The sequence below is a fragment of the Salmo salar genome, chromosome 11 (genome assembly GCF_965601325.2).
Source record: "Salmo salar chromosome 11, fSalSal1, whole genome shotgun sequence".
Lineage (NCBI taxonomy): Eukaryota > Metazoa > Chordata > Actinopteri > Salmoniformes > Salmonidae > Salmo > Salmo salar.
The window spans coordinates 36,002,501-36,015,559 of record NC_138301.1 but is presented as its reverse complement, the minus strand read 5'-3'; the positions used below and the strand labels follow the sequence as shown (position 1 = coordinate 36,015,559).

At 44.2% G+C, this 13,059-nt stretch overlaps 1 protein-coding gene across 4 annotated transcripts in view; it reads left to right on the top strand.

Moving 5' to 3' along the window:
• LOC106587688 (uncharacterized) overlaps window positions 1-11,676 on the top strand; it is a 29,957-nt gene extending 18,281 nt beyond the window's left edge. The window contains exons 4-9 of one of the 4 annotated variants that reach the window (XR_014379378.1): window positions 3,745-3,849; window positions 4,135-4,233; window positions 4,605-4,940; window positions 5,242-5,334; window positions 5,436-7,599; window positions 7,676-11,676. Coding sequence is in view for 1 of the 4 variants with exons in the window: in XM_045689430.2 (XP_045545386.1) it covers window positions 3,745-3,849; window positions 4,135-4,233; window positions 4,605-4,940; window positions 5,242-5,334; window positions 5,436-7,142 (2,340 nt within the window). In the remaining 3 variants the exon portion in view is untranslated. Of the gene's footprint in view, window positions 1-3,744; window positions 3,850-4,134; window positions 4,234-4,604; window positions 4,941-5,241; window positions 5,335-5,435 lie in introns of all 4 variants that reach the window. The other 3 variants (XR_014379380.1, XR_014379379.1, XM_045689430.2) reach the window with 3 other exon arrangements.
• The last annotated feature ends 1,383 nt before the right edge of the window (window positions 11,677-13,059 follow it).

The window sequence follows — 13,059 nt, the reverse complement described above, 5'->3', positions numbered from 1 at the left end:
TAGTTAACCATAAGGTTGCATGATTGAATCCCCGAGCTGACATGGTAAAAATCTGTCGTTCTGCCCCGAACAAGGCAGTTAACCCACTGTTCCTAGGCCGTCATTGAAAATAAGAATGTGTTCTTAATTGACTTGCCTAGTTAAATAAAGGTGTAAAAAAATAAAAAATAAAATAAAAAAATCGGCCAAATCGGCGTCCAAAAATACAGATTTCCGATTGTTATGAAAACTTGAAATCGGCCCTAATTAATCGGCCATTCTGATAATCGGCCGACCTCTAATACACACACACACACACACACACACACACACACACACACACACACACACACACACACACACACACACACACACACACACACACACACACACACACACACACACACACACACAGAGTTCTGGGTCAATCTTCATCATAACCCCTGAATTTGAGAGTTGAAGATTTCAGATGGTAAGGGAATGGATGGACTGATACAGGAGGGGATGGATGGACTGATACAGGAGAGAATGGATGGACTGATACAGGAGAGAATGGATGGACTGATGCAGGAGAGAATGGATGGACTGATGCAGGAGGGAATGGATGGACTGATACAGGAGAGGATGGATGGACTGATGCAGGAGGGGATGGATGGACTGATGCAGGAGGGTATGGATGGACTGATACAGGAGGGTATAGATGGACTGATACAGGAGGGAATGGATGGACTGATACAGGAGGGGATGGATGGACTGATGCAGGAGGGGATGGATGGACTGATGCAGGAGGGGATGGATGGACTGATGCAGGAGGGAATGGATGGACTGATACAGGAGGGGATAGATGGACTGATGCAGGAGGGGATGGATGGACTGATGCAGGAGGGTATGGATGGACTGATACAGGAGGGTATAGATGGACTGATACAGGAGGGTAACTGTTGATTGATAACTGTTCACAGTCACAGTGTGAATGGGTTTGTATTTCTATGGTGTTTCTCTGATAGTCTCAAAATCCAGTCTTCAGATTGTTATTTAAAAGAGACTGTCTCAAATCTCTTCTGTGAAGTTAACCTTTTTCATTTTCATGTCCTCAAAAGGCCTATTTCATATTGAAAGCATTTAGGAATGTATGAATGTGGAGGTGGAGCTGAGGTCCCCTTGGCCCAGATCAAGGACAGTGGAAAAAGTCTCAAGAAATGTGGAAGATTCCAAAGTGGTGAAATAGAATGTATTACTAACAAATGAGGACACTGGAGAGTTGGCCAACGCCACGACTTGAGCAGATGTCAGAGGAAGGGAGGTGTGTGTGTGTGTGTGTGTGTGCGTGTGCGTGTGCGCGTGTGCGTGTGTGTGTCACTTTTTCCCCTCCTAAATACAGTGACCAGGCAGGAGAGGAGCGTGAGTCACACTGCTTAGCTCACAGCTTTATTTTAATGCAGCAGCCCTCAACAGCTTGGAAAGACGTTTGAAGTTGAACTATATGCTGGCCTGTACACTTCCATTTAACACTGAACATGTCAGGTTCTCTGTGGTTCTCTGGAACTGACTTTAAACTGGGTTTTGACAGGCACTGCACTTCCTAGAGTCAGGCTCTGTTGGTCTGTATCTGATATCAATATATCTGACATGCACTCCAAAATGTCAGCAGGGTGCAAATAAACATAATAAACTTGATAAAATAGAGAAAGTCCCACACTCCACCAAACAATAGAGAACATCTACATGTAATACTGCTGGGCTTGGTTTTGGAGGCTTGATAGACGTTGTTAAGCATCACTAGACAGTTCTTACATATACTGGGCCCTAGCAAGACACCGGATGCCACACGTCCTTCATGAACACCAAGCACACCACTTGAACAATAGGCTGTATAAATAAAGTTTTTATAAAACAAACAGAAGGAGGGACAAAAGTAAACATCTGTGAACGTTCATTATGTCGCTGGAGGATTTAATCAGTGGGGAACCCTGAAGATAATACAACTACGGAGACGCGTTACTAATCATACTTGCTATGGTTTGACATATTTGTTGTTATGGTGCGAAATATTTCTCCCAATGCCCCCCCCCCCCCCACACACACACACACACACACACACACACAGACACACACACACACACACACACACACACACACACACACACACACACACACACACACACACACACACACACACACACACACACACACACACACACACACTGTTCCGGGAGAAACTGTAGTATTTGTGTTTCTTAAATCAACATATTCCAGGATGCAGCCTACTTATTGTTTTTGTGCACTCTAGTTTCCTGTTTGGTTTTGGTTTCTTTACAGAGGAGGTCTTTATCAGGGATAATTGTGTGAAGTAAGCAGTTGGTTGTGCTGGCCCTAGCACTCTCAAGACAAACCAAAGGGCTTTCCGCGCATTTGTTTTATTTCTGTCTCTGTCTGGTCGTCGGGTCACCTGAAACAGCAGAGAGCTCAATGCTGAGCGGATGGAACCAGACCTGGGTTCAAATTCTATTTGAAATACTTTCAAATACTTTATATGTGCTTGGTTCCATGGCCTGGATGGAACAACAGTCAGCGTTTGGCCCGTAGAAAGTAGAAACCTATTTAACATTCACAACAGACACCCCTGTAATACAGACTCCAAAGTCCACAAACACTAACAAAGAAACGTCTATGTAAAACATTTGTCATCATTTCTGCTCAAAGCTGTGGATATTTGCATGTTCTGTGATGCATTGCATTTACACAGCTGTTTTATGGCGCTTTAAAAGCTATTTGTAGTTTAGCATCTGTAGTTTAGCTTCTATTTGTAGTTTAGCGCTGTTGTCGTTCAGTGTGAATGGACAGAGAGGGTTTGACCAGGATGTTAAGAGCTACTTGGCTGCCCCTGCGCTCCGTCCCTGGTAACCCTGTTTAGCTCTCTGGCTTGGCCTAAGTAGAAGGTATGTCGAAAGGAACAAAGATGGTCTTCAGACTAGTTCAGCCAGTGCATGTCCCAGAACTGCCACCAAGACAGAGCTTTTAGTTTCTTGCTCTAATCTGTTGTACTCAGTGCTCTGAATAGAATAGAATATATGTCCTTTCTGTCCTATTCTTACATATTTGATTATTTTCTAATCTATTCTATTCTCCACCCTGGGCCTATAGTTTCTTAACTCTGCAGTTTTGTACAGTGGTTTCTTAGATTCAGACCTTTCTGATACGTAATCTCAATTCTTTTCTATTCCCCATCCTGGCCCTAGTTTCTTAACTCCACTGTGGGACTGTTTTGTACAGTGGTTTTGTAGATTCAGACCTTTCTGATCCTTAATCTAAATTCTATTCTCCATCCTGGCCCTAGTTTTGAACAGTGGTTTTGTAGATGACTCAGTGTGTCATCATTATCGCTCTGTTTTTTCCTCTTTCCTGGTTTTGACATTTATTTGACAGCAAGAATTCTCTGTTGAAAATGTTTGATAGGAATTCTGTAGTATTGGATTATGTAGTTATCTCCAGCGCTATTCTAAGTTGGCACTCAGCAATGTATTCATAATTCCCTGTTTGTAATTATTACGGCTGTGGTGGAATCCAAGTTGTTTTGGCAGAGAACTAAAAGGCACAATTAACATACATTCTTTGGCTTTGGCTGTTTGATTACAGCACCTTGGTTAGAGTGGCAGTGTTTTCTTTTGATTCTAGGTTTAATAGTCATTAAGGAATGATTGACAGCTCTCCAGGTTCTGTGCCTTTGTTCTAATGTTCTAAGCTCTGTGTTCTCCTGGTTCCCAGGTCCATGATGTCAAGTTCCAGGCTCAGAACCTGGAGGAGAAGGAGGCTTGGATTAAGGCCTTTAGTGACGGCATCAACAGAGCAAAGAATAAGATATTTGACGAGGTGAAGTGTTTTCCTTAATGCTAAAAGGCATGTTTCGTAACCAGTGTGGTATAAGCATAGCCTGGTCCCAGATCGGTTTGTGTTGTCTTGCCAACTCCTATGTTCATTCCAAACATGATCTGGGACCAGGCTAGTATAAGCACTATCTTTATTACAATCCCAGGGACAAGACATGTTTGGAACCCCTAGAAACCAGTGGTTGAAAGTGTTCAACACTCGTGTACCATTGCTCCAATATCAAACCTTTCCCCTATTTTCTCTTTTTCTGAATTGTTGTTTTCCCAGGTGAAGGTAGATGAGACCAGTCAGTTGGAGCATGCGACACGCACAAGGCCGAAAGGAAACCGTAACAGAAGACCACCAACCAGGATACACATGAAAGAGGTGTGTGTGTGTTTGATCTGCAACATAGTGCTTAGTGCGTGAGTGTGTGTGTGTGTGTGTGTGTGTGTGTGTGTGTGTGTGTGTGTGTGTGTGTGTGTGTGTGTGTGTGTGTGTGTGTGTGTGTGTGTGTGTGTGTGTGTGTGATCTACAACATAGTGCTTAGTGCCAGTGTGTGTGTGTGTGATCTACAACATAGTGCTTAGTGCCAGTGTGTGTGTGTGATCTACAACTTAGTGCCAGTGTGTGTGTGTGTGTGTGCTCTACAACATAGTGCTTAGTGTGTGATGCTGCTAAATGCATCATGTTGTATTATGTGTTTATAGAATTCATTGGAATAAGATGTCTCTTAAACCCCTCCCCTCATCTTCCAGGTTGCCAACGTCTCATCAGACGGCATTCTCCGGCATGACCTGGACGCGGTGGACGCCAGCATCCCCAACGGGACACACCACATCACCACAGACACCACTGAGACTCCCAAAAAGGCTGTGAAGCCCCCCATGCCCCCCACGTCCAAACCCAGCGAGGCCCCAGAGGAGTGTCAGACCACCCAGAGCCCTGACGGTCTGCCGTCTGAAACAGAGCCCAGTCCCCAGAAGGTCCTGAAGCCCCCCATGCCGCCCTCCAAAGAGGCCGAGACGGCTGCTGCTTCTGCAGGGGACCAACTCCCTGATGAGACTAGCACTGACAGAAGCCCAGAGAAAAAGGTAGCATTTTTAAAACAGTATAGTACATATTCTGTTTCACATGCACATGCGTATCAGTGGAGGCTGCTGAGGGGAGGACGGCTCATAATAATGGATGTATTTGATACCATTCCACTTATTCCACTCCAGTTATTACCACGAGCCCGTCCTCCCCAATTAAGGTGCCACCAACCTCCTGTGGTACGCATGTACAAACGCATCCACACACACGTCTGTGGTGAACACACGTGCACGCACACACAAACACACACACTTGTCATATGATATATGTTCACATAACCATTGTTATTCTTTTGTCCAGGTCATGAAGCCTCCTATGCCGCCCTCCAAAGAGGCCAAGCCCACAGTGTCTGCCGAGGACCAACCACCTGGGGAGACCAGCCCTGAGAAAAAGGTGCATATCATTTGTTGTTTTACCGTCTTCTTTCCATGTATTTTACAATGTGTTGTAACAACCATATGAAACATATTAAGTAAATAACATTTGATTTGAAGGTCCTGAAGACGCCCATGCCGCCCTCCAAAGAGGCCAAGCCCGCTGCTCCAGCCGGAGACCAACCCCCCAGGAACACCAGCCCCGAGGGCAGCCCAGAGCAGTGCTTCGAGGCTGGGGTCGAGTCAGCACCACCGCCCACCCCTCCCGGCAAACCCATCGGCGGCTCCACAGACAACCTGGCCGAGGCCTCCCAAACCAGCCAGGAACACAGGCCGCCCACCCCACCATCCAAAGACAAAAAGCCCACTCAGACAGCCGTGCAGGAGGGTACAGAGGAGGCTAGTGGGAGGAGGGAGAAAGGTGAAGAGGATGAGGTAGAGGAGAAGGAGGAAGAGGGTTCTGAAACGATTGCATCTGACGTTCAACAAAGCAGTATCCCTGAGGGGGCTGAGGATGAGGAGGAGTCTTCTTCCTCTCAGCTTACAACACCCATGACCCCCCTAGAGGTCAAAGTTGAACCCTCTGTGACTGACCACCCAGAGGTCGCCACCACCACCATAGAAGAAGAGACGCAGAAAGTTGCCGAGCCCATGGCTCAAGAACAAGAGTCTGCCCCTAGTGGTGGAGTGGATATATCACCCAATGAAGAACCTCAGACAATGAAGTCTTCCCAACTCACAGTAACGCCGTCAGTTCAGACACCGGAGCCAATCAAAAAGAGCCCTGGCCCTCCCGGACCTCCCACAAAGAAGAAGCCCGTCGTCCTCCCTCCTCCCAAAGCAGTGGTGGTGGCTCAAGACGTCCACGTAAGCGAACCTAAGAACCAAGCGACAGACAAAACCAAGAACATCACTACCACACCAGGAGAGAAACTCAACTCTATCACTTCACCAACACCAGCCGCGCTGACCACAACCAGTCCGACTGAAGAAACAGAGGCCCTGAAAGTTCCTGTGGTCGTTGAGACTAAGTCTGAGTTCCCAGTCGTAGTTCTCTCTCTGAGTGACCCTGAGCCAGACAGCTCCTGCTCCAGCCCCGTGTCCTGCCACCTCTCCCCGGAAAAGAAGAGTGAGCGTGAGGAGGAAAAGTCAGTCGACAGTGGCCAACACTCGGACATCGATGTCGACGAAGAATGGTCAGAGAGCAGGGACACTTTGGCGGCCTCCACCGCTGCCCTAATGGGCAGCCAAGCTGGCCTGGACGCGCTGATGGACGAGAGTCAAGACGGAGACACGGAGACCCCCGACAGCTTGGGACTCAGCACTGTGGAGGACTCCCCTTCTACGACCCAGACCCCCCAGGACAATCCCTCTGGCCTACACTCCACCTTCCTCCAGGTGAGGGTCAGTCAGGCCTCCCATTGTCCCCCCATCCCCTTCAAACCCTTAGCCAAGCTCATGTCCACCTCTTTGGGGGATCTCCTCTCTGAGGCCTCATTGGGTGAAAACGTGAAACAGCGAATCACAGACGTGGCCGGGACAAAGGCCACCGTGGGTCCTCAAGACTTAACAGACCTTGAAAATGAACTGGCCATGGAGCTGGAAAATACAGGGGAGCTCCTGGGGAGCGTTGTCCCTAAAGGGAGCACCGAGGTTGGGCAGAACTCGGCCCTAGCGGGGGGCGATGGCCTGGAGGACAGGTCGCCGGAGGAGCTGCTAGCCAGAGCCATGGAGAAGCTGAGGAAAGCAGACCAGTTCCTCAGGCAGGCCAAGCGTATGAAAGACTCAAAACATTCTGAGAATACTGCCAAGAGAAACAGCTGGTGATTGTTAAATATGAAGGAGAAGTAGGGAAAATGTATTGGTTAATGGTGATGGAAAGTAGTAGCTTGGAAGGACGACAGGTGTTTTCTTATTCTGGCTGATTATGCAGCATATTTATGCAAGTGTTCTGCTGAGATTTAGCTAAGTGCAATTTTTTCCACTTTCACTTTTCTCATGCAAATGAAGGTTGATTGTACTTTTTGTACTTAAATTTGTTTTTTTTACATTCCACATTGATCATCATCACTTTCCCAAGGATATTTACTTGAATACTTACAACCGCCGATCAAACTTTTTAATGATACGTTTAAGGATGTTACAAAAGTAAGTAAGTCTTAGGGGATGTCGGAAGTGCCTGCAACTTTTTGTAATCCACATTTTGAATGGATACAGATTGGTTTCCTCTGTAGTCCTCCTTGCCAATCAAACCATGATGACATTTGAAGTAATCGTGTATGAGGTGGGTTGTGTTATGTAGTTGAAGTAATCGTGTATGAGGTGGGTTGGGTTATGTAGTTGAAGTAATCGTGTATGAGGTGGGTTGTGTTTATGTAGTTGAAGTAATCGTGTATGAGGTGGGTTGTGTTTATGTAGTTGAAGTAATCGTGTATGAGGTGGGTTGTGTTTATGCAGTTGAAGTAATCGTGTATGAGGTGGGTTGTGTTATGTAGTTGAAGTAATCGTGTATGAGGTGGGTTGTGTTTATGTAGTTGAAGTAATCGTGTATGAGGTGGGTTGTGTTATGTAGTTGAAGTAATCGTGTATGAGGTGGGTTGTGTTTATGTAGTTGAAGTAATCGTGTATGAGGTGGGTTGTGTTTATGTAGTTGAAGTAATCGTGTATGAGGTGGGTTGTGTTTATGTAGTTGAAGTAATCGTGTATGAGGTGGGTTGTGTTTATGTAGTTGAAGTAATCGTGTATGAGGTGGGTTGTGTTATGTAGTTGAAGTAATCGTGTATGAGGTGGGTTGTGTTTATGTAGTTGAAGTAATCGTGTATGAGGTGGGTTGGGTTATGTAGTTGAAGTAATCGTGTATGAGGTGGGTTGTGTTATGTAGTTGAAGTAATCGTGTATGAGGTGGGTTGTGTTTATGTAGTTGAAGTAATCGTGTATGAGGTGGGTTGTGTTATGTAGTTGAAGTAATCGTGTATGAGGTGGGTTGTGTTTATGTAGTTGAAGTAATCGTGTATGAGGTGGGTTGTGTTATGTAGTTGAAGTAATCGTGTATGAGGTGGGTTGTGTTTATGTAGTTGAAGTAATCGTGTATGAGGTGGGTTGTGTTTATGTAGTTGAAGTAATCGTGTATGAGATGGGTTGTGTTATGTAGTTGAAGTAATCGTGTATGAGGTGGGTTGTGTTTATGTAGTTGAAGTAATCGTGTATGAGGTGGGTTGTGTTTATGTAGTTGAAGTAATCGTGTATGAGGTGGGTTGTGTTTATGTAGTTCATGAAAATATAATTTTCTTGAGAAGTTATTTGTCTTGAATAACTACTTTCCAAGTGTTAAAAGAATATTCAGGGCTTTTATAAAATGTCTGAGACAAGCTCTGCCAGTCCAAATCTCAATGGCAGGATGTACATCAAATTTGACACCACACCTATTTTACAAGCCTCCCTTCTTCTGACCGCTAAGGACCCCATTTATTCAACATTTGCACTTTGCATCAGGTATCAAGATTGCACAGTAAGTTTACCATAGGGAATTGGACATAAAAGGTTAAATGAAAAGGTAAGAATAAAGGTTCTGAAAGTGAACCATTTATCAAGTATAAATGAAGACAGTTTGCTGTTTTAGCTTTGGTGTTTCATCCAATAAAAACAGGTGCAAACTTTTCACCAGATCCAAATGCATAGCAAATGTGCCCTTAACTCTGTTTTGGCAAATACCTATGCAGGCTAGGTTTATATAACATTTCACAAAAGGTTTCAGACTGCACATTGCAAAAACAGGAACTACACTCTTAGAAAAAAATCTAGAACGTAAAAGGGTTCTTCGGCTGTCCCAATAGAACACTTTGAATAACCCTTTTTGGTTCCAGAAAGAACCCTTTTGATTCCAGGTAGAACCCTACTGGGTTCCATGTAGAACCCTTTCCCCAGAAGAACCCAAAGAGTTCTACCTGGAACAAGAAAGAGTTATCCTATGGGACAGCCGAAGAACCCTTTTGGAACCCTTTTTTCTAAGAGTGTAGGCGGTATGATTACTGAGCTACTGTAAAAGTGAGTACAGAACCTATGATGCCTACTCTCACCTAGCCCCAGTAATGTTGTGTTGTATCTACTCTCACCTTGCCCCAGTAATGTTGTGTTGTATCTACTCTCACCTTGCCCCAGTAATGTTGTGTTGTATCTACTCTCACCTAGCCCCAGTAATGTTGTGTTGTATCTACTCTCACCTAGCCCCAGTAATGTTGTGTTGTATCTACTCTCACCTAGCCCCAGTAATGTTGTGTTGTATCTACTCTCACCTAGCCCCAGTAATGTTGTGTTGTATCTACTCTCACCTTGCTCCAGTAATGTTGTGTTGTATCTACTCTCACCTAGCCCCAGTAATGTTGTGTTGTATCTACTCTCACCTAGCCCCAGTAATGTTGTGTTGTATCTACTCTCACCTAGCCCCAGTAATGTTGTGTTGTATCTACTCTCACCTTGCCCCAGTAATGTTGTGTTGTATCTACTCTCACCTAGCCCCAGTAATGTTGTGTTGTATCTACTCTCACCTAGCCCCAGTAATGTTGTGTTGTATCTACTCTCACCTTGCCCCAGTAATGTTGTGTTGTATCTACTCTCACCTAGCCCCAGTAATGTTGTGTTGTATCTACTCTCACCTAGCCCCAGTAATGTTGTGTTGTATCTACTCTCACCTAGCCCCAGTAATGTTGTGTTGTATCTACTCTCACCTTGCCCCAGTAATGTTGTGTTGTATCTACTCTCACCTTGCCCCAGTAATGTTGTGTTGTATCTACTCTCACCTAGCCCCAGTAATGTTGTGTTGTATCTACTCTCACCTAGCCCCAGTAATGTTGTGTTGTATCTACTCTCACCTAGCCCCAGTAATGTTGTGTTGTATCTACTCTCACCTAGCCCCAGTAATGTTGTGTTGTATCTACTCTCACCTTGCTCCAGTAATGTTGTGTTGTATCTACTCTCACCTAGCCCCAGTAATGTTGTGTTGTATCTACTCTCACCTAGCCCCAGTAATGTTGTGTTGTATCTACTCTCACCTAGCCCCAGTAATGTTGTGTTGTATCTACTCTCACCTTGCCCCAGTAATGTTGTGTTGTATCTACTCTCACCTAGCCCCAGTAATGTTGTGTTGTATCTACTCTCACCTAGCCCCAGTAATGTTGTGTTGTATCTACTCTCACCTTGCCCCAGTAATGTTGTGTTGTATCTACTCTCACCTAGCCCCAGTAATGTTGTGTTGTATCTACTCTCACCTAGCCCCAGTAATGTTGTGTTGTATCTACTCTCACCTAGCCCCAGTAATGTTGTGTTGTATCTACTCTCACCTAGCCCCAGTAATGTTGTGTTGTATCTACTCTCACCTTGCCCCAGTAATGTTGTGTTGTATCTACTCTCACCTAGCCCCAGTAATGTTGTGTTGTATCTACTCTCACCTAGCCCCAGTAATGTTGTGTTGTATCTACCCTGTGCTCTTGAAAGCAGGCCCGTTCACTTGGCTTATAAATAGGGCACACAGGAACTAGCCACTTCCTGACTGATCTCCTCTCTTCTTTAGATCTCTCTTTAGTCAGAGACCAGATAATTTGTATCACACTGAAATGCACTCCAAGGTGTTGCTATGTGCTAAAACAGACTAAGACTTAGAAGCTAAGTGGTATTGAAGGACCGTGGTATTAGACAGTTAGTGGCATCCATTTTGTTTTAAAGGGGCTTTTAAGGCTATGAAATCTTAATGCTTTGTCAAGTATTTTCTTATTTTATCTTAGCATTAGGTTTAACCTTGGTCTGCTTCATTGGTTTGAGGGTATTGGGTATTGACCAATTGAAACAGAAGGATATGATTCATTTTGATGGGAACTCAAATGTGGTTCCTACCTAACATTTGTCCTTTACAAAAGGATGATAATGCCTTGTCCAAGACTTTAGGAAGTAAAATATGTAAACATGATTTGTTTTATATTTTTAAAGTTTAAAGTTGTACTATTAGGTCTAACAGTAGATACTATGTCAATTCATCTATTGTTATTTTGAATATCAAATTGCACATAACACATTTTCTTACGAACTACTTAATATTTAAGTTATTGATCTTGTCACACACTCCTTGTGGTTGGTTGGTCCGTCATTGTAGAAAAACAATAGATTTATCCCCTCAAACTGGCTTATAGCTGTAGCTGAGTTGCAAATGTATGTTGAGGTTTGTAAAATTGTTATGTAATATATTTCATTGTACAAATGGTCTTACTAATAATTGGACTGATAAGGTTTATACGCCCGTAGACATTTTTGACACGGTTTAACATGTAGCTTTATAAAGCATGTCTGAATAAATGTTGTTTTCTGTATGAAATATCTTCCGTCAGATTTGTTGGATGTGGTACAACTAATTCAATTACATTAATCATATCCATGTTTAGTTTTTTATTTCACCTTTATTTAACTTTATAAAACATTTCATCCAAACAACACTACTGTATTTAGGATTAAGCACTGGAGTTATAGCAACTAGAGCCAACTATATTTGTCTGCATCATTTTCTTTACCGTTCCAAAAGCCTACTTCCTCTTTCTGAAGTAGATAAAGCGAACAACAGTTTCACTACAGTTCAGAAGTAAAACAGGAATCGAAATTGTCTTGCAGTTGTCTCTCCAATCTCCGGCATGAACCCACGTACTCCAGAGTAGTTGTTCAATTTGCTGTCAGTTCCCCATTTACAGCCTTATCAGTCAGTAGTGCATCTCACAGCTCTACCTCCTATAATGAACATGTTTCTCCTCATTGACAGCCCTGCTGCCTATCTCAGATCCACAGGGAATATGATATGAGCATCAGCTGCCCTCAGACCGACTGTTAAAGGATAACCAGAATTAGTAAGACTGAGCTGGCCTCCTCTATACAAACAGCACACAGCTCAACAGAGAGAGCTTGAACTAAAGATCTCTCAGCCATTATGTGGTTGAGAGATCTGGGGAATATACACAGTATACTGCATGTCGTTCTGGTGGGGGAGTTTCTCCACACAGCTATTATAGACATTTATCATGGGACTTCTAGTTTGCACAGCCTTGTATTCCAAATGTAATGCTCGCTAGTTCATATCTATATACAGCTGTCCACTAACAGAACTTAAAACAACCAGCTTGAACTCATGAAAGTGATGAAGGCTCTCGGACTGAAACTGAAACTTCAACCTTACCTCTGGACTAGAGAGAAGGCTGACTGGTCATAAGTGGGCTTGTGGTTTAGTTCCAGAGGAGGAGAGTGATGTGACTCACAGTGTGTGTGTGTGTTGTGTGTGTGTGTGGTGTGTGTGTGTGTGTGTGTGTGTGTGTGTGTGTGTGTGTGTGTGTGTGTGTGTGTGTGTGTGTGTGTGTGTGTGTGTGTGTGTGTGTGTGTGTGTGTGTGTGTAAACAGAGGATGTCTGGTGTAAAGTTGGGGTGTTTACTGTGTGAGTGTAAACAGAGGATGTCTGGTGTAAAGTTGGGGTGTTTACTGCGTGAGTGTAAACAGAGGATATCTGGTGTAAAGTTAGGGTGTTCACTGTGTGAGTACAAACAGAGGATGGGATGAGACGACTAGAGCAGGACTGTTGTTGTTTTCCAGAAAGGCAACATCTAACCATGTTTGTGGTATGACCGCCCAATGTTTTAACATGGGTCTCCTGCGTGCTACATGACTGTGTTAGCCTAATAATCTAAAGCCTAGGCAAGTCTTCAGGTCTTAGTGTCACGGG